Source organism: Coenobita brevimanus, chromosome 76, assembly GCF_032717465.1.
Source record: "Coenobita brevimanus isolate Jiangsu-jjx chromosome 76, ASM3271746v2, whole genome shotgun sequence".
NCBI classification, from domain to species: domain Eukaryota; kingdom Metazoa; phylum Arthropoda; class Malacostraca; order Decapoda; family Coenobitidae; genus Coenobita; species Coenobita brevimanus.
The window spans coordinates 19,532,811-19,555,126 of NC_137029.1; the positions used below are offsets into that span (position 1 = coordinate 19,532,811).

Here is a 22,316-nt window from a genome sequence, read left to right on the forward strand (position 1 = left end):
GGCGGGAAAAAATCGGGGGGTTTTCGATTTTTTTTTGCAGTTTTCGGACCATTTTGGGAATATTGGATCCCAGGACGATTATGTCCGGTTAGCGGGGACGTTCGGATATTGGGCGTTCAGATATTAGAGGGATTACTGTAATAATACTGTACTGTACACTGATAAACATGTCTTTTTTTATCTTATTGTGGTGAACATAGCAGAAGTGGTCAGGCAGTCCGGACTGCTTCTGGCTTTATCGGACTTTTTCCGATATATAAGAATTTAGTCCAGTAGCTACTCGAGTCCGATAAAAGCAAATTCCAGTCTACTGAAGTCTGTTATAACGAGATTTTACTGTATTATGATAAGTAGAGTATGCAATAGTTAATCAATATATATATAAGTAATTCCTCCAATATCCGACGTAATAGAGCCATAGGCAGGTCCGGATAGTGGTCCTGTTCGGATATTGGGCCCCAGCTTATGGACTTGTACTTATGGACCCTAACTCAGAGAAGCACCTATACAACTCCCTCTGGACATGCATAGCACCAATTTAAGACCCAAATCACACCAATAAGAGACATAAAAGACTGAAATAAATCCAAAAGAAGCATAAAATGTGGTTTTTGAGGTAGGTTCATACAATATTCAACATTCTGGGTGCTTACAAGTCCCTGGCTCCTGGACTGGTAGTTATGGACCCTAACCTAGCCTAACTCAGAAAAACACCTTCCTACTGCACATGCATAGCACCTAAGACACAGCATATTCATACCAATAAGAGACATAAAAGAGTAAAATGAGGTGTTTCAGGTAAGAATAGTATGGAAAATACAGTACAGTACAGTATGAAACATTCTGCCTACTTACAGCAAGTCCATGGCCATCTCGATGAATAACCGCCTCCTCTAGGACTCTGACAGTAAGAAGGATTTCCTGAAGCAATTGCAGTACAGTGTTCATGAAGTCTTGCACTGAACTTAGTCATTCGCACTCAGATGTCCGTTCTCTTCACAGTGCGCACTCTTGTCTAACTTATGCTCCATTGTAACTTAATAAGTGTTCCACTCTGCATTTTAACTTTTTCCACTCTTATAACCATTTTCAAAAGCAAAAACAAACATCTATTTACTTTAAATTTAGTTCAAAAATTGTCTTTTCACTCACAACTGTAAATCCTTAACACAATGCACTGTTTTTTTCACTGCACAACACTGTAAATTCCCGTGTGGTCTAGTGGAGAAGTTCTTGGCGTCTAGTCACTGTCAAAGTCTGAGAGTATCACTGGCAGGTGACCTAGGGGTGCGTTGCTGGGTCGTGGTGATGGCGTACCCACTGCAGACGACTCTGAAGACAGACGCAAACTCACGTTGAGCGGTGACTCCACCGTGGCTGATGTGGTGGGCTGTGGCTCGGAGCATGAGGGCCTGTCTTGGGGAGGCAACGGAGTGGAGTCAGGGCTGGGCACAGCGGGGGTCACGGGCCTGAAAAAATTGTCAATCATTGATTGACACAAGGAATGACGATTCTGACGATTGATGATGCGCTGCCTGAAAGCACACACTTCCTCCACAAGTCCCAAGGGCCCCATCTCCCTGTCGCAGTCCGGGTGTTCCAGGTAGTCCAGAACGAACTCTAGGTGTTCCCGGGAGTGTGCTCAGCTTGGGGATGGCTGGAGTTGTGTCATGCTGAGAGGAGTCCGCATCATCATCACCGTCCTCGTCGGAATCTTCAAGCTGGGTACTGACACCTGCAACTGAAGATGCGATCTCGATATCAGACAAGGTCTGATACCCAGGATCGCCCTTATCGTCATCCAACCACTCACGCACATCGTCCACATCAACATCGTCGCCATGCGTACGTAGACATGCATGGAAGTCATCCACGTCAAAACGTAGGAAACTGTACTCCACATCTGTTCCGAGAAGCAGACGAGACCAACCATTTTCTAGCGTCTTGAAAGGGACTACCTTCCATGCACTGGCCCAGTTGTCGATTGCAGACTTGATATTGTTGCGGCGAAGGTTTTCCAAAGTCCGCTGGCCTCGTGTGTCCCGTCCCTCCCTGCGCTCGTCCTCGTCCTCGAGAACAACCATCATCTCGTCCAGGAACTTCCGGCGGTATAGGCGCTTTGTTGCCACGATCACTCCTTGGTCCATTGGTTGGATGAGAGCAGTCGTATTAGGTGACAGAAACATGCACCTAATGCAGCCATTCTCAGCCACCAAGGCCTTGTCGCATGGGTGGGCAGGTGCATTGTTGAGGATAAGTAGGGTCTTTACCCTGTCGCGTGGGATTCCCAATTTCTCCGTCTGGTAATGTATGACCTCCTTGACGAAATGGCAGTGGAACCAGTCTTTGAATATCTGGGCTGTACACCATGCCTTCAAAGAATGGTACCAGACGACAGGAAGGACATCCATCACCCCACGAAGACACTGAGGCTGCTTTGCGCGGCCAACAATAACGGGCTTAAGCCGGTGCATGCCGTTAGCATTGGCACAACACAAAGCAGATATCCGTTCCTTGGAGAGCTTGCGGGCAGGTACACGCTTCTCCATCTCCTCGGCTAGAGTGTTCGTTGGCAAAGAGCGATAGAATAAACCAGTTTCATCAGCATTGTAGACTTAACCGAGAGTGAGGCCCTCCCTGTCGATCAACCCCTTCACCTTGTGCCGAAACTCGTCAACTCCATCCTCGTTAGCGTCCAAAGCTTCACCATAAGCCTTACGGTTGGTAAGGCCATGCCGTAACTTGAACGCGAAGAGCCAACCCTCGGATGCCTTGAAGTCTAGGGTGTCGTGAAGCCTGGTGAACTTCTCAGCAGCAGCCTTCAGCTCCGTACCACGTACCATCACACCAGCAGCACGTTACTGTCGATACCAAATCAACGTGGAGCGGTCGACTTCAGCAAACTTGGGAGTAAACATCACCTTCCTCTCCACGTTGCGTTTGCTTCTCGACGAGAAGTCAGCCATGTACTGCATGAGTTTGTCTCAGGATCTCTTAATATCAAACAAAGTAGATTGGGCCAAGTTGAACCCGCGGAGGATGCGGGAAGAAGACCACCCCGCATTTACTTTCTCCAATATCTCCTGTTTCTTCTCCAGAGTCAACACCACTCTCTTCCTCTTCTCAGGCGGCAGGGCCATCATCACACACACACGAAGGAGAGGCACGAGAGCAGCAGGAGTGCCTGCAGCAGGTAAGGCACCACCACAAAAGCGAGCACGTGGGCAGCCATGACGACAAGCGTGAACTTGCAACAAGAGACAGGCGGAAAGTGGGGAGGATGCAGGAACGCTCTAGCGGACGTCGGAGGAATGAAGCGCCACAACAAAGCTGTCCCGCGCCCCACGCGCCAAGTTCAAATTACGGGCAGGATTTTTTTTTTTTTTTTTTTTTTAGAATTTTTGCGGTTTTCAGACCATTTTGGGAATATTGGATCCCGGGACAATTATGTCCGGTTAGTGGGGATGTTCAGATATTGGGTGTTCGGATATTAAAGGGATTCCTCTATTGTAAATTTTATGCATGGGAGCACTCCTGCAGTTTTGTCCTATTTTATAAAAGGCTTTTCATGTGTTTCAATCAAAATTTTGGTCTTTTTTGTCGGAAATACTTTTTTCACTTTGGGGGAATGTGAATGAAAATGGCAATACAGTACAAGTCCCATTATTCGGCATCTATGGGACCAGGATGATGCCGAGAAATTAGATTTGCCGAATAATCAAAACCCTACCCACTCAGTACCTTAAATATATTGGTGAACACTTATCACCACTTATGGTACGGTATTACAACTGTGTTTGGAGAGAGTACTGTATACTGTACAATACTGCAATCAATACAGTACTATACCTGAATCTGAAATATATATATATATTAGTGAACATATACAAGGGTAATGACACAGTAGGTCTACAAGTCACATAACACTTCCTGGATGGCCGAAATGATACGGAATATTACCTACCAGCTCAGTACATCACTTGTATTGGTGAACTCATCACTACTTATATTATTACAAATATGTTTGGAGTGAGTACTGTATACAGTACTTTTTCCAAACAAAATAAAATAGTCGGAAAATTGCATAAAATAAAGGGATCTGAACTGGTAAGGTCTTTCTGATGAAAGTCATAAATTACATTTAGCACACACTCTTTTGTTCGTTTTTTTTTTTTTACATGTGAAAGGAGAGTACTGATGGAAACAGTAATGTATTCCATGAACCCCTTAATAACCTCCGACATTGAACAACCCTTTAAAGTACCGATGTCGAGTTAGTGAGCTATGGAAAAACTGTGAACAATTATGGGAATGGAATGAAGGTCACTGGTATGTTTACATGACTCTATGCTACAATTCCAAGCAGTCAGGGGGTCAGTTAATCTCAGATGTTTTCGCCAATTTGGTAAATGCACCGTAACTTTATCAATTTCCAGTCAATCATAGTGAATCATAGCATGGGTTTAGGGAGCTAAATAACACATTTCTAGGTGCGCCAGACGATTATCTTCACATCTTATAAGAAAATGGAAGAAATTAAATCCCTTTCTGAGTACGTAAAGTTCTTCCATTCTTCTGAAATCAATTTATTTTTCTTAAAGATTGGAAGATAATCGTCTGGCTCACCCAGCAATGTGTTATTTAGCTTCCTAAACCCAAGCTATGATTCGCTATGAGTCACGGAAAGATTGATAAAGTTACGGTGTATTTACCAAATGGGCGAAAACATCTGAGATTGACCGACCGCCTAACTGCTTGGAATCATAGCGTAGTCATGTAAACATACCACTGACCTTCGTTCCCTCCCCATAATTGTTCAGTTTTCTTTATAGCTCACACTAACTTAACATCACTGACATCGGTACTGTAAAAGGTTGTTCAGTGCCGGAGGTTATTAAAGGATTAATAGGATATATTACTGTTTGCATCAATGCTCTCTCTTTCACGTTAAGCACAAAAACAAACAAAAGAATGAGCACTAAATGTACGTTTAACTTTCATCAGGGAGACCTTAGGAATTCATATTCCTCCAGTTTATTTTTAAGTATTTTTCTGACTTTAGGTTAGGTTTGGTTAAATTATAAGGTACAGTTAAACTTGGTTTGGTTAGGTTCAGTTAAACAGGACAGTCCCTTCCACCATTATGCTGAGGAATAAAAATACTAGAGCTGTCACAGCCGTACAGCTAAAAACAACAGGGAAACTGATTTAACAAGCAACATTTATTTATAGGTAATGCATTACAGTGTCAGTGGTTCATGGGCTACTCAATTACCGGTGTCATTTTCAGGAAGGCATCAAGAATGAAAGAATTTCAAGAATTAGCGTGGGGGCTTGGAACGTAACCCTCGCTAATTTGGTGGGGGTGGTTACTGTAGTGTATGATACTGCGCAATATTGTAATCAATACAGTACTATACCTGAATCTGAATAAAAATATAGAAATTAGTGAACATACAGAAGTGTAATAAAACATTAGGCCTACAAGCCACAGATAACACTTCCTAGACTGCCGAGATGATTCCGGACATCTGCCGAACAATCAATGATTTTCGTAAATGGGACTATTTCTCAAAACTGCCGAAATGTCGGATCTACCGAACAATCAGCTGCCGAATAATAGGACTTTTACTGTATATGGCATTTCCAATAAAAATTACCATAAAATCAAAACACATTAAAACCTTTCATTTAAACTTAAAAAAAAAAAGTCTACCTATCTATCTATTGCCAGACACCATAATCCCGTAAGGGGTAGCCATCTGACCTTGAATTATTTGTTTTACAGGGAGGGGCACTAACCCTCCACCAACCCACTTGTTGACACGTAGGGAGCAGGTATAGTTTGGTTATATGGTTACCACCCAGCACTGTAAATGTTTTCTTGGCTTACAGGAAACCTTTTGGCTTGTCACTCAATGTAAAGTCACCTGTAAAGGAAAGAAAAACAATAAGAAGTGACAGGAAAGATGAGAGAAATAGGAAGAGAGGAGGGCGGGACAGGAAAAGAATGATAAAGGCTAAGGAAGAAGCAGCACTACATCAAGTGAGTGGATGATGGTTGCCACCACCAGCCATAAAAAAAAAATAAATGTCATATAAAAAAAAATGAGGTAAATGTAAACATTACTTGAAGCACTAGGTCTTTACCATATCAATTCATATTTCTCCAGATTGTTCTCTATATTTTTCTCAGTATTTCCAGGGTGGTAAACTACCTTTTCTTGCTGAAAAATTTCCCACTCTTTATATCATCACGTTCCACTGCAACTACGATAGTTTCTCTTACTCAACATACTCAAAGATGGTTTTAGTTTCCCAACTGGACAGTCCCTTCAGGTACAGCAACACCGAAAGCGACAAGTGGGGAGGTAGAGCTGAGCGATAAGTGGCGAGGTAAGCATCAACGCAATGCCTATCCAAATAGGAAGCACCATCCTCTTACTAATGCAAGAAAGCTTTGGTTTAATCACACTTGTTGTAATGCTGTCCGCAACAAGGAGAGGGCCTATAAAAGGTACAGGAGCCAACCCACCCCTGAATCACATCTTTCATACGTTTCTGCCTGGAATCATGCTAAGTCTGTTCTTCGCTCTGCTAAAAATAATTTCATCCATACTAAATGCTCTCAACTCTCCACCTCAAATTCTTCCCACTCCTTCTGGCATGTTGCAAAAAACCTTTCTAACAACTTTACCTCATCATCTTTCCCTCCTCTTTTCTACTCTTATGGCTCTGTAGCTATTTCTTCTACTGATAAAGCAGATCTTTTCACTCAGACTTTCTCCTCCAATTCTACCTTAGACGATTCCGGTGTTGTTCCTCAATCACTTTCCTCCTCTGACTTCCTCATGGCTGACATTAAAATTTCTTCAGCTGATGTATTTCTGCCATTACAGGCCTCAGTACTAACAAGGCATATGGGCCTGATGGAGTCTCTCCTGTTGTTCTCAAGAACTGAGCTTCTGTGCTTACACCCTGCCTGGGTAAACTCTTTCGCCTTTGTCTATCAACTTGTACCTTTCCTTCTTGCTGGAAGTTTGGTCTCATTTAGCCAGTCCCAAAGAAGGGTGAAAATTCCCAACCCACTAACTATTGTCCAATTGCTTTAACATCCTGTATCTCAAAAGTTTTCGAGTCAATTCTTAATAGGAAAATTATAAAGCATCTTTCCTGTCACAACCTTCTTTCTGATTGTCAGTATGGGTTCCATTAGGGATGCTCCACTGGTGATCTTCTCACCTACCTTTCAGACTCCTGGTCATCCTCCTTTTGGGACTTTGGTGAAAGTTTTGCCATTGCAATTGACATCTCAAAGGCTTTCAATCGAGTCTGGCATAAATCTTTAATTTCCAAACTGCCCTCTTAAGGTTTCTATCCTTCTATCTGTGCCTTCATCTATAGCTTCCTGTCTGGTCGTTTTGTAGCCGCTGTTGTAGACGGCCATTGTTCTTCTCCTAGATCTATCAACAGTGGTGTTCCTCAGGGGTCTGTCCTGGTCTACTTGGGCTACCTGATCCTGCATTGAGGTGTCTTCACCACGGCCAACTTGGAAGTCCGCCGCCTTCACATTTAATGTCCCTCTTCTTGTAGCTGATTTGATCCAGTATGGAGTTGGATGCAGCTCCCCGAGATCTGGGACCACATGAAATGGGGGGTTCATCTGGGACCCCCTGTAGAAAGTTGTCAAGTCTCCTCTTGAACACCTCCACACTGCAGCCAGTTGTGTCCCTGATGTTCCTTGGGAGGCAGCTGAAGAATCTTGGGCCCTCTATGAGGAAGGATGTTGACTGCACCGTTTTGAGCCGTTGGCTTTGCGCAGTGAGGGTGTGTCTGTAGCAGGTACAGCCAAACCTGGGGTGTGTCTGGCTCTTGATTCCACCTTCCGCTGTTTTTGCAGGGTTCGATACTTGTTCCTCCAGAATCATCCAGGTATATACAATGGCATACCTCTCTCTTCTCTGCAGCAAGTAAAGCTTGAGTTCCCTGAGCCTGTCCTAGTAATCCAGTTTCTCATGGAGTCTCAGTTTTCTGGTGAAGACCTTCTGTATTTGTTCCACTTGCTGAATTTCACCAATTTTGTGAGGAGACCATAGCTGCGGCAGGTACTCCAGCTTAGGGAGGACCAGGGACTTCCAAATTGGTAATAGATGTTCAGGATCTCTGGTACTGAATGTTCGCAGAATCCATCCTGTGATTCTGCTTGCGTCTTTGGATATTCTTTCGATATGTTCAGTGAAAGTGAAATTGTTAGTTATTCGAATCCCCAAGTCTCGTACGGATGATCTTTCCTTGATGGCTTGTGGTCCGGCATAGTATGTCTGGTGTGTGGCTGACCCATACTGTACTTCATTACTTCAAATTTTTCAGGGTTGAACATCATGTTGTTAGTTGTGGCCCACTCACATATTTTGTTCAGGTCCCCCTGGAGCTTTTCAATGTCCCTCTCAGACTTAATCTTTCCACAGATCCTAGTGTCATCAGCAAATGAGGTGGCTTTTACATGCTCCAAGTTGTTATCAACATCCCCAATCATAATGAGGAACAGGACTGGGCCAAGCACAGACCCTTGAGGGACATCACTAATGACTGTGGAGTTGCTGGATCTCTTGCCACTCACACATATACTTTGACTTCTGTCTTTTAGAAAGTTATGGAGCCAGATCCCCAGCTTGCCATCAATGCCAGCACTTTTCAGTTTATGAAGGAGTATGCCATGGTCAACTTTGTCGAGGGCTTTTGAGAAATCCAGATATATTACATCCACACTGCAATCATTGTTTACATCATGCAATATCTTTCCAAAGTGTTCCAGCAGTTCAGAGAGGCACGGCCTCCCTCTTCTGAAACCATGCTGTCCCGGATTTAGCTTCTCTTCCCTCCTTAAATGTCCACCAGTTTCCTTCTTATAATTCTTTCCAGTATTGTCATTATGTGGGATGATAGTACTACTGGTCTGTAGTTCTTTCCCAGTCGTTTAGAGCCTCCTTTATAGATGGGTGTTACTGTTCCTTCTTTTAATTTTTCAGGTATTTCCCCCATGTCGAGTGAATGTCTAAAAAGGGTGTACAGGGGGTATGCAAGTGACATGTTGCACTGTTTCAGGAGGATGGCTGGGATGTTGTCTGGACCTGAAGCAGAACTGGTTGATAGCTCACTGGTAGCCTTTATTACATCATCTATACTGAATTTTATATCCATTAGTTTGTTATATTCCTCTGGTTCCGTGGTGAAAAATTCATGTGGAGAATATACCTTATAGTCCTCCAACGGCGTACTGAATACGCTGTCATACTGGTCTTTCAGGGCTTCTGCGACAGCTTGGTGATTGGTAATGAGTGTCTATCTATCTATCTATTGCCAGACGCCTCAATCCCGTTTGGGGTGGCCACAAACAAATCACCTCCAAGTCGCCCAGTCCCCCGCCATTTCACTGCCCTGCTCCCAACTCACACCCCCCTCTCTCATATACCTCTCCACCCCATCCCTCCATCTCATCCTCGGCCTCCCCCTCCCTCTTCCCCCCTCCACCTCACTCATATACACTCTCTTCGTCAGTCTTTCACCCTCCATCCTCTCCACATGGCCAAACCACCTCAGTGTGTTCCTCATAACGCTTCCTATCACATCCACATCCACATCCACACCACAACGCTCCTTTATATCCTCATTCGTCAGCCTGTCTCTCCACATGACTCCACAGGCTCCTCTTAAATAACTCATTTCCACTGCTCTCACTCTTGACTTGTGTCCTTCCAACAATGTCCAAGCTTCACTTCCGTATGTTAGAGTTGGTATCACAATACTGTCATGTAGTAACTTTTTCACTTCCATGCTCACTTCCCTGTTTCTTATCACTGCTTTCAAGGAACCAGCAACCTTTCTTCCCTGCTGTACCCTTTCAAGCACTTCACTCTCCAAACCTCCATCATTACTCATCACACTACCCAAATACTTAAACGTACTCACATTTTCCAATTCCTCACCATCCAACCTTGCTGTACATTCACTAACTTCACCTCTCTCAAAGACCATCACTTTACTCTTCCCTACATTCACCTTTAGGTTCCGTTTCTTACACACTCTCTCAAACTCATCCACCAAGCCTTGCAGCTCCTCTTCGTCTTCACTCAACATCACAGTATCATCTGCAAACAACAGTACAGGGAGTTTCCAAACACTATCCTCTCTCACCAGGGCCACTCCAACATCCACTACCCTACCTTGTACCTCTTTTATTACCCCATCCATGTACAGATTGAACAACCATGGAGACATGACACATCCCTGTTTCAAACCAACTTTCAAAGAGAAAAATTCACTTAGTTCACCATCCACACGCACTGCAGCCTTCGCACCATCGTACATACTCTTCACAGCATTCAACAACTTCCCATCTACTCCATATATTCTTAACACTTTCCACAATCCTTGTCTATCCACCCTGTCATATGCTTTCTCCACATCCATGAAAGCCGCATACAACTTCTTTCCCTTCTCTAGAAACTTTTCCACTAAAGATCTGAGAATGAATATCTGATCTACACAACCTCTTCCCTTCCTAAAGCCTCCCTGTTCTTCTCCAACTAATTTCTCTGTTCTTTCTCTAACTCTGTCTATAAGTATCCTACCATACACTTTTCCTATTATACTAAGAAGACAAATGCCCCTATGACTACCACACACTTCTTTTTCCCTTTTTCCTTTGTACAAGGGAATAATTATACCTGACTTCCAATCCTCCGGGACTCTACCTTCCTCCCAGGCCAATCTGCACATCTTCCACATCCATTCTACTACTATCTCTCCCCCATGCTTCAGCATTTCACCACACACTCCATCAATTCCTGGGGCTTTCCCCGATTTAACTTTCTTCATTGCTTCCACAACTTCTATCCTACTGATTTCTTCCTGTCTTCTCACCTCCCTCCTTCTCCCAGCCATTCCCCAGCCACTTATACTCGCATTACTTCCATCCTCTACATTCAACAATTCCTTAAAGTGTTCTCTCCATCTGCTCACTTTTTCTCCCTTCTCCACTAGTAATCTACCATTTTTATCTTTCACTCCCCTGCTAACTTCACTTCCACCCTGTCTTACTCTTTTCACTTCTCTCCAGAACATTTTCTTACAGTCCCTCCATTTTACACTCAAATTCCTTCCAAATTCCTCATCCACTCTCTTCTTACTCTCTCTTACTAATCTTTTCACCTCTCTCTTCCTTTCCACATACAACTCTCTCTTCCGCCTCTCATCTTCTTCCACGCCCCTATTTCTCATCCATTCATTGTATGCTTTCTTCTTTTGTGCCACAACCTGTTTCACCTCTTCAGTCCACCACGCTGTTCCTTGCACCCCCCTCCGTCTTCTCTTCCTTCCACACACCACATCACATGCTGCACATATTTCTTCTGTAAATATCTTACACATACCTTCCACGTCTCCCATCTGCTCCACTTCATATTTGCCCAATCGTTCCTCCACTTCTCTCTTATACTCTGCCTTTTTCTCATCCTCTTGTAACCTTTCCACTCTCCTTGCAACTACTTCTTCCTCTCGTCTTTCCCTTCTTCTATTTCTCTATCTTACTTGCATCCTAATTCTGGCCACCACCAAGTAGTGGTCAGAAAGTCCACTCCCCCAACCTCTATACACTTTTGCATCCTTTACACATCTTCGCATCCTTTCATCCACACACACATAATCAATCATAGCCTTCCTTTCATTCAGTTCACCACCCACCCTTCTCATCACTCGCCATGTATACCTGTAGATCATTTTATGCCTGAAGAGGGTATTGGCTATCACCAACCCCCTCCCAGCACAAATGTCCACTAACACACTCCCATTCTCATCTATCTCAGCAGGCACACCCCACTCACCAACTATTCCATCCACCTTCACATTCCCAACTTTACCATTCATATCACCAATCAAAAACACTCTCTCATTCCTTCCAAACTTTTCCATGCACACTTCCACATTTGTCCAGAACTCTTCTCTCACTCTTCTAGCATGATCTTGCGTTGGCGCATACACACACACAATCGCCCACATTTGTATTCCAACTTTCAACTTTACCCACACAATCCTTGACCCAACTGATCCATACTGTCTTATGCTCTTCTTCCATCTTTTACTCACAACTATACACACTCCTTCCTTTGCCCTCTCATTCTCATCCACTCCTGCGCATATACCCCATCCATACTCCCATTCTCTCACACTTTCTCCTCTCCATTTTGTTTCAGTTATTCCACATACATCCACTTTCGCATCCTCAAGCACCTGGACAATCTCTCTCTCTTTCACCTCATCATTCGCTCCTCTTACATTCCATGTACTCATTACCAAGTCCTTTGTCCGGTCCTGGGTCATCATCGTTTGGTCAGTCCTTGACTGAGGCTTCTTGTTTGTTTTTTTAGTTAGTTGTTTTCCGGGGAGGGGCACTAACCCTCCGCCAACCCTTTTAGTCGCCTTTTACGACAAGCAGGGATACTGGGGGAGTATTCTTGAAAACCCCCCTACCCCCCTCATTTTCCAGAGGTCCAATGTTCTCTTTGATGACCAGCTTCTCCCTTGCGTATGCATAGAAATACTTGGGATTATTTTTGATGGCTGATACTGCTTTCGCTTCCTATCACCAACTCTTCCTTTTATTCATCAATGACCTTCTGAGCTGTACATCTAACCCTATCCACTCATACGCTGATGACTCCACCCTTCACTTTTGCATTCGGTTCCCGCAACATCCATCTCAGCAGTTACTTCAACAAACAAGGAATGGGGCTATGGCACACCTAATGTCTGACATCGCTCATATCTCTGACTGGGGTAAAAATAATCTGGTTGTTTTTAATGCAACAAAGACTCAGTTTTTACACCTATCAACCCAACAAAATCTTCCACAGGTATACCCACTAATGTTTAATAACATTCAGCTTAATCCTGCATCATCCTTGAACATGCTTGGGGTTTCATTTACTCGGGACTTATCTCAAAAGATCATATTACATCTCTTGTAAAAGCTGCTGCCAAGAGATTACGTGTGCTAAGCCGACTCCGTGCCTTCTTGATCCCTGCACAATTGTTGACTCTATATAGGGGTTTTATCCACCCCTGTGTGGAGTACAACTCTCATGTGTGGGGAGGCTCCCCACATACAGCTGTTCTCAACAGGGTGGAGTCAAAGGCATTTCATCTCATTAATTCTCCCCTTCTTACTGACTCCCTTCAACCTCTGTCTCTTCGCCGCACTGTTGCATCTTTATCTCTTTTCTATCGCTACTTTAATGGTCACTGCTCCTCTGAACTGTCTGCATGCATTCCTCCACCTCTACGACGGGTGTGTAGCACCCGTCTAGCAGCAAACTCTCATCCCATTTCTGTCCAACTCTCTAATACAAGAGTTAATTGTTACTCCCAGTCCTTCATTTATGCAACAGGTCATCTCTGGAACTTTCTCCCTATGTCTGTATTTCCTGCTTCCTATGATTTCCAGTGTTTCAAACGCAGTGTGTCCCGGCATCTCGAAATGATCGGATCCTGAATTTGGCTCTCTTGTATTTTGTTTTTCTCTTGGAAGGAACAATAATTGCAGGCTCACAGCCTTTGTTTCCTTCTTCCTTGCATTAAAAAAAAAAAAAACTCATGGGTGACTGATAGTCAGAAGTTGCTTATCGGTATCAACACACCTGGGGATGTCGCCAGGCAGTGAGTGACATTTTTGCACATGCTGCATCACATGATGACGAGGGTGGAGGGTGAGCACGGCGACAGACCTCCCTGCTCATTCAGCGTGGCCACCCACGTAGGATTTAGTCAGTTTTATCATGTAGCCTCATCCCTCCCCACTCATCAGGTTTGGTGTGGCCATACCCTTCCGTCATTATGCTGATGAGTCAAACAAGCTGACACAGCAGAACATTGCTAAAAACAATGGGGAAACAGATTTTGCATGAAATGTTGATTTATCACCCCACGATTTATTTTAAAAAATCTAACAGATTATCAGGAAGAACTGATTTGGTAAGGTGCTTCAGTCAACTTGCAGTTTCATACAACCATGGAATTTGAATATGATAATTTGTTTTAACTACCCTTACGGTACACAAGAACCGTCCTAGGTTAGGTTAGGTTAGGTTAAAACAAATTTTTATTTTCAAATTCTATGATTGTATGAAACAACAAATTGATCGGTGCTTTTATTAGTTCAAATAAAACTGCAGACGCCGTTTTTAAGCAGAAGAAAAACAATTATAGAAAAAAGTTACCTCCATCCAGAAACATTGAAGTGGTAAAGCCAAGGAACTGCGCCTCATATTCCTCGTCTGGCAGCTCACCCGTGGATGTCATGGCTAAGGGTACGAAGGTTTTTGGATCAATATGTTGTCCAGGGTTGTGACGGTGTGTCTTCTGACTCTAAGTTCCCTAAGCAGAGGACAGAAAGGAAAATAATGAATATTTTCAAATATCTACTTTTCTTTTTCTCCCGCCTCTGGGAGTGTCTTCTTCTTCTTGTGCGTTTTAGACGCGACCAAAACAACGGCCCATCAGTGCTGTCACTGATTGAAATATTTATTGTCTGTTGAGCACTGAAATATACACCCATATGTGCATTGAGATGGGAGATAGGAGCGTCACTGATGAAAACAAGAATGTTGAAGGACAAGCTGAATTATTTAAAACACCTAAAAGATGGAAACAACGATCTGCTGAAAATGATCTTCAGAGATATGCAGGAGAAAGGAAACTTTAAGTGGATAACAACAGTGCGAAAATATATGGCGGAACTGAAAATAAGAAATGGAATAGAGAATGTGACAAGAGACCACATGAAAGTGTTATGCTGGTGTTTTTAAGGCGACTTCTCGTCGTAAAAACACTAGCGACTGAAGCGGGGTCCTCTTTCTAGACCGGAAGTAAAGCACCAACAAAGGAACAGGACATAAAAACCAGGCAGTATACCTTAACACATCTATTACCTTGAGTCTAACCGTAACAATACAACACAGAGTGATATTTGAGATACAGGGGAACAGAGACAGAGTTAATATTCAGCACCACAATATAGTTACACTCAGTACACACTACAATGTTCATACAGGGGTATCTTGAATTATATATGGTATTGTTTATGTGTCACTTTTTGGCAGGATATACACTGAACGGTTCACAAAGGGGATAAACAAGATTGGGAGTCTGTAGGGAAAATATTAATATAAATAAGGTAGGGTGCGGATAGCGACACTTGACGCAGTCACCTTGTCACGGCGACACTCACACTCAGGCTTTTGACGGGCCCGCGCACCCTTACCTTATGCATTCACAGAAAGTTCTCTTATAGGGGGGACTTGGATAATCACACTAAGGTTCATTCTCTGTCCTGCCAACACTGAGTTCTTGTGGACTATTATTAACTACACTGTTCTTCACTTAGTCACTGTTCACTGTTCTTTTTCCCCGTCTTGTTCTTGACACAGGGGGAGTCACTATTTTCCTATATCTCCTGGGTAACGTTTACTCTGGGACAAGGGCGTGAGGGTAGAGCCCTAGGGGGACCCGGCCTGTAGAGGGTAAGGGATTACCCGTAGGGGTGTCACTGCCCGGGTCACACTTGTCGGTGGGGTGCAGGGAGGCTCTCCCGTCTGGGGGCCTCGACCTGATAGGCGGCCCTCGAGTTGGGGCCGCGTCGGTGTGGTGCAGGGAAGCCCTCTCGTCTGGGGGCCACAACCTGAGAGGTGGCCCTCGGGACTGGGACCAAACAGCCGGAGAAGTCGGGCCTGTCGTCTTTGGCTCCGTGGAGTGAGGGAGCCGAGATCGCCTTCGTCGGGAGCTGGAGGGTCTGGCCTGGGTGTCCTGGGACTGCGGGCGCCAAGGGGGAGAGGCGCCATCAGGGCTGGGCTGCGGCAGCTTCTCCTTCAGGACTCGGGCAGGAACAAGGAACTCCCGGGCGTGGGCGGTAGGTCCGATATCGGGCCTTGCCACCACTCTAGTGTCTCCTCCAGGGCTATATTCCCGGGTGGTGACGAAGGGCTTCCACAAGGGAAAGAGGCTGGAGAAGGACTCACGTCACTCGGGTCCTCTCTAGTACGTCCTGAGGTCGGAGCCTTGGGTCGTCTTACCTTGGTACGTACGTTGGCTGCAGCCGTGAACTTGCCCAGCGTACGAGGAGCAACTGAAGGGCGTACAAGGCCGCTCCTTCCCCGCCACGTATAGAGACCGTCGGCGCGGTGTTGCTCCTGAAGGGGAGAACAGCAGGAGAGGGATGCACTGGGGCAACTCTCTCTTTCTGGTATACTAAGGCCAGAGCCTTGGGTCGCCTTACCCTTGCACACTTTGTTAGGCCGTAGCCTTGGGCCTCCTGCCCTTGGGCCTCCTGCCCTATAGGGTGTAACAAAAGCCGTCAATACGGTGTTACCTGGGACTGAATCTTGTTCAGTCCCACCCCTATTCTGACGACAGTTGCTCCGCCCGCAATGTAGTTGCCTTTCCCTGGTCACCTGGGGTTGGGGCAATTGCGGGGAACAAGGGCCCAGGATCGTAGTGTCCTGGTGACCCTCTTGATTGGGGTCACTAACCCCACCGTTGTGTCCTCCTGGGGTGGTGGTGCTGTGGCAGCCCGGTGGTGGGGTGGGGGGGGTGAGGTGGGAGGTCCGGCGGCGGGCACGGCAGGCATTTTTGAAACAGTTGGCAAGAAGATGGGATACGGATAAATGGAAAGGTGAAATGTCAAACAAAACAAGTTTGAATATATACAGGCAGTACAAAGAAAAAAGACAGGAAGAGGAAGTATATGACAATTATCAAACATCGATAACTCTTTTCAAGGCAAGATCAAATACACTGCATCTAAATGATAGAAACACACACGAACGGACAAACAGAGACAATACTTTGTGAGGCGGATGTGGAAGACCTGAAACATTTTGCACTATGGTGTCCAAGCTTACAAACTGAAAGACAGACGGCAATAGAGCTACAACAACCATACCAGGAAGAAGAGGAAGATACAATTGGGAGCTTTTTATTTGAAAAGACAAGACTGAAGGAGAAAAAGGAGATACTGCACCAGATGTGGAATAAAAGGAAAAAAAAACTAAAAGAAGAAGGAATGCGTCCCCGGGAAGAGTAAAAAGGAGGTGCCGTTGCAGAGGTAATACCTCCGTAAACACCGTCAACCGTCAACCGTTTAAACTGTTATGCAGTGTATTCTAGGTTCCGACTACTCGGTCAGGCCTCCCTGCGCACTTATCTCTTTTGTTTTGGAATGCTCGCTCCTTGATTAGGAAAACTCAGGACTTTAAAATGTTTGTAGATGAACTCCGGCTAGCATTTATAGGAGTGTGCGAGACGTGGTTGCGTCCGACAATCAGTTTTAAACTTAGGGGCTATCCTCTTTCGTGAGGACAGATTCCTCCGGACAGGAGGGGGGTTAGCTGTTACGGTTAGAAAGGACATCAAGTGTAGGCCTCTTACCCTGTCGCAGTATGAGGACAAGTGTGTTGGAGGTCATGACAGTCCAGGTGGAGTTGGCAGGAGGCTGGGCTTCTGTATTGGTGCTTACAAGTTACAACCTATGCCAGTCTTTGGGGCGAGGCAAATTGGATCATTATACAGATCAGATTCCTTCCCCGGCTCTGGTCCTCGGTGACTTTAATGCACGTCATCGTTGCTGGGAACCAGAACTCACGGACAGTTCTCGGAATGCCTCGGGCTCCTCAGTATTCAGATTCCTCTTAAACTCATCACGGTACACTCTCCTCTCCCCAGCAGGTCTTCATACTAGGTTCGACCCACAGCTGCTGCTTCAATCCTTAATCTTTGTATAGATGAGCCTATGTTCACAGGGGCTGAATTCTCCCTAGGCCGATACCTAGGCAGTGATCATCTTCCCTTGCTTCTTCGATTTCCAGACTTACGATTGAGGGAACCATGCCCATCTCCTCCAAGGTGGAGACTCATGGAAGAGGGCTGGCAGGTCTATATGGATGCATTGTCCGCTTCCTCTCCTGAGGTGAACCTCCCTCTTGAGGGACTTGCTGGCTCTTTTGCATCATGGCTAGTAAGGGCAGGCCATCGTGCTTTCACATTAGTGACACGTCGCTCAGTTCGTCGTTGTGGGGTGCCATGGTGGACAGAGGTTTGTCAAGAGGCAGTGATGGCCAGACGCAGAGCATGGTATGCATGGGGCCGTTGCTTCTCGGGTAACAATATGCTACTCCATAAGCGCCTGAATGCAGAATGCACTTGCATCATTGCAGCTGCCCAACGGGAGGCCTGGTCATCATTTGTAGCATCTCTTTCCTTCTCTACATCGTCTACCCGTACCTGGAGGTTTTTCAGGGACATGCAAGGCAAGGTGTCCTCATTTTCCTTTCCTCTTCATCAAGATGGAGTAGACTTATTAACTGACGCATCGAAGGCGGACTTTTTGGCCTCCTTTTTTTATTTCAAGCTTGGCACCCCCGTTCCTCTCCCCGACCTGAACCTTCTCATGACAGTGGTCAGTGATGCAGAGGTTGCTAGACCCCTATCTGGCTTGATGGATCCTTTCACATCAAGAGAGTTATCCTCGGCTCTCTCAGCATTAGCCCCTTACAAGGCAGCTGGGCCAGATTTCATCCCATATGAATTTCTGACCCATCTCCCTTTGTCGGGTCGTGACATCCTCCTGGATATGTATAATACCAGTTAGTTGACAGGTGTTTTCCCAGACCCTTGGAAAGTCTCTAACCTTCTCCCATTTCCAAAGCCGGGTAAGGATCATACACATCCTGCGAGATATCGCCCCATTGCCCTCCTGCAATGTTTAGGAAAATTGATGGGTAGGATGGTTAGCACTCGTTTACAGTGGTGGGCAGAGACACACAATATCTTCCTAGAGGATCAGTGTGGTTTTTGGCCGGCCCGGGGCACACTTGATGCCTTACATCAACTAGAACATCATTTACATGAAACGTATCGTAATAAGGGTGTCCTGCTGGCACTATTTGTGGATCTAGCAGGTGCTTTTGACTCTGCATCCCACGAGGCTATTTTATGCAAACCGGCATCTATGGGGATCCAGGGGTCCCCCCTCCCCTGGCTGCGCAGTAACTTAACGGGTAGGCAGTTTTTTGTATCAGTGGGAGGGGCCATGTCTATGCCACGCCATGTTAGGCACTGCGTTCCTCAGGGATCCGTCTTAAGCCCATTCTTATTTAATGTGCTTCTATTAGATCTCCCACGTCCCCCAGCCACCACCCCACTTGTCTATGCAGATGATCTTACACTGCTCAGTACAGCTCCCACGTTGTTAGAGGCTCAACAGTGCCTTCAAGCTGGGGTGGATGCCCTCCTTCAATGGTTAGGCAGGTGGGGGAGAAGCTTAATGTTGAGAAATGTGCATTGACGTGTTTTACCCCCAATCGTAGCTTTCCCTCTCTCCCTAATATCTCCCTGAGAGGTAGCCCGGCACCCCTGCAATGCCAACACACTTGCCTAGGCCTCCATCTGGACAGATCTGTCCTAACATGGAAATCCCATATTGAGTATTTAGGATCCTCGTTCTTGAAATGCCTTAATATAATGAAAAGTTTAGCTGGGACACGCTGGGGGGCCTCCCGTGAAGTTTTATTGAAGTTCTATAGCGTCTGCATCCTAAGCAAGGTACAGTATGGTGTCGATATTTACAGTTCAGCCTCCCTGTCAGTTTTGGATAGATTGGAAGTCATCCAGAACACTGCCTTACGGATAGCTTTGGGGGCATTTAGGTCCTCCCCAGTGGTATCCCTACATGCAGAGGCTGGTGTGTTGCCGCTAGCATGGGCCAGACATCATTATAACTGTTCGACTTATTGCATGTCCTTCTCCCCATCCCATCCTCTTCGTGTGGTTTTCACCCATTCTCCTGTTGACCCCCTCGCTCCCTCCTGGCCTCTCTGTTCCCATGCCCCTTCCCTTGTCCATGCCCTTCGCTCTCTGTCCTCTCCCTTCCTCCTCCTACTCCTGCCCCAGTCTCCCCTATCCCAACCTGGTCTCTTCTGCCTTCCATGTTCAGTCTCACCCTGCACGTCCCCTACTGTAGCTAGTAATGATCTCTTTGCCCCTGACTTGTTTAAAGAACTTGTCTCCCTTTGTTACCAAGGATTCCTCCAGGTTTTCACCGATGGCTCCCATTCCCTTACACCACAATCATCCTCTGCAGCCATGTTTGTACAGGCCCTTTTCATTTGTCGAACTTGGAGACTAGATGGGAGCCACTCTGTGGTGGCCTCTGAGTTGTATGCTATTTTAGGGGCCTTACAGTTTGTTGGAGATATGATACCCCCCCGGCCAATAGTTGTTTCTCTGACTCCCAGTCGTCTCTCTCGCTCTTAAGTTCCCTATTCCCCTCTACACATAGGCAGTTAGTATTTGAGATCCAGTCCATCCTTCTGCCCATGGACTCCAATGGATATTCCATACATTTCCAGTGGATACCTTCCCATGTGGGTGTACAAGCTAATGAGGTTGTTGATAAAGCAGCTACTATGGCACATTCTTCCCCCTCTATGGATCATCACTCATTAGATTTTGGCAGCTTCTCCCATCTTGTCCTACAGTCTTGTCACTCCCATTGGAACTCAACTATGCAAGCAAGTCTTTCCCATACCACCCTAGGGCATTATAGACAAGATTCCTCCCTCAATCCATGGGCGCGGTCATCGTCCCAAGCCTTGGATACTGCTCTAGTGCGTCTGACAATAGGTCATACAGGTCTGGCATCCCATTTATATAGGATAAATATAGCCCCAAGTCCTAACTGTCATTGGTGCCTGAATGTTGAAGACATTATCCACCATTTCCTGGACTGTCCCCGCTTTCACTCCCTGCGAGTGAGACTCAAAGATGCTTTGGCTTCCATGAGTATCACTACCCTCACTCTTCCAGTGTTGTTAGAAGGCTGCGGTTAGGCCATCACGCATTGAGCTGCTGTTATCCACCACACCTTGGAGTTTCTGAGGCAGTCGGGGCGGGGGGTATCACACAGTACCTGAAATCATGGTTTGCCGATGGAACACGTTCCTGGTTTGCTGGAACCAGGCACAAACCCTATCAAACACGTTCCTCGAACGCTGCCGACAGTCGGCAAAAATGTAAACAAATTACACCGGAGTCTGTCCCACCGCCTCACACGAGTCACACGTATCAGATGCAACATGGCCTTTCTTGAATTTGCAGAGGGGAGAGTGATTGCTGCATTGGCTCTTGCAGTGGTGACACTAGAGGGTATCACACGGTACCTGAAATCATGGTTTGCCGATGGAACGCGTTCCTGGTTTGCTGGAGCCAGGCACAAACCCTATCACACACGTTCCTCGAACGCTGCCGAGTGCCGACGGTCGGCAAAAATGTAAACAAAGCACACCGGAGTCCGTCCCGCCGTCTAACACGAGTCACACGTATCAGATGCAACATGGCTTTTCTTGAATTTGCCGAGGGGAGAGTGATTTCTGCATTGGCTCATGCAGTGGTGACACTTGAGAAGAAAGAAGTGGCGGCGGCCAAATACACGAGAAGGCGGTTGCGGAGCCGCCTTCTCGTGACAAGGGAATGGGAATGGGCTTACTTTTTCAATGAGGGCGATTTCAGCAGCCCTTTTCCATACTATCTTCCTGGATGCCATCATATCTGCAGTGTTGAATGAACGGCGAGATACATACAAAGCTCCTCACCCAGCGTGGTGTGCTGTAGGCCTATCTGCTACCCAATGTAAACAACAATTATCGACATCGTTATTTCACCCGTGCACGATATAAAAGGTTATTTAAGCTTTCATAATTAATAATGTATATTTAATGTAAAGTAATAGGCACTCTAGGAGGGAATTATAACTTAAAAAAAAAAAAATACTGCAGTATAACCTCCAAGTTTTCATTCACTCGCTCTGGTATCAAAGAAAACGTTTTGTACCGGAAATCGTCGGCAGGAATGGATTTGAACCGAATCCAGTTTTGCCTACGAAATCCTCGGCGGCTACCACGGTTTCGTGGGCAGTTACCACAATTTCTTCGGCAAACCATGATTTCAGGTACCGTGTGATGCCCCATTTGCCTGAGATGGCGCTGGCGAGGGTGAATGGGTCAGGGTCAGCCAGGAAAGGAAAAACACAAACACCTTGGGTCAAACAGTACACTCATCTATTAACTAAGTAGGCATACATACATTATTCCACGATCAAAGCCAGATGGATGCAATGGTACAATATAGCAGTTGCAAGGATCACTCTCAATTCCTAGTTCAGCTCGTCTAAAACGGGATCGCACCTGAGTAATTTTACAATGTCCATACAG

The 22,316-nt window shown here is 45.7% G+C and overlaps 1 protein-coding gene across 2 annotated transcripts in view; it reads right to left on the reverse strand.

Annotated features, from left to right (window-relative positions):
- Positions 1-21,717, reverse strand: part of LOC145408249 (uncharacterized) — a 195,975-nt gene extending 174,258 nt beyond the window's left edge. Inside the window, exons 1-2 of one of the 2 annotated variants that reach the window (XM_080279015.1) lie at positions 21,593-21,717; positions 14,274-14,430 (exon numbers count right to left, since the gene is read on the reverse strand). In XM_080279015.1, coding sequence (XP_080135141.1) covers positions 14,274-14,355 — 82 coding nt within the window. In that variant the 5' untranslated portion in view covers positions 14,356-14,430; positions 21,593-21,717. Of the gene's footprint in view, positions 1-13,694; positions 13,807-14,273; positions 14,431-21,592 lie in introns of those variants that run through there. The other variant, XM_080279017.1, reaches the window with a different exon arrangement.
- Between the last annotated feature and the right edge of the window lie 599 nt (positions 21,718-22,316).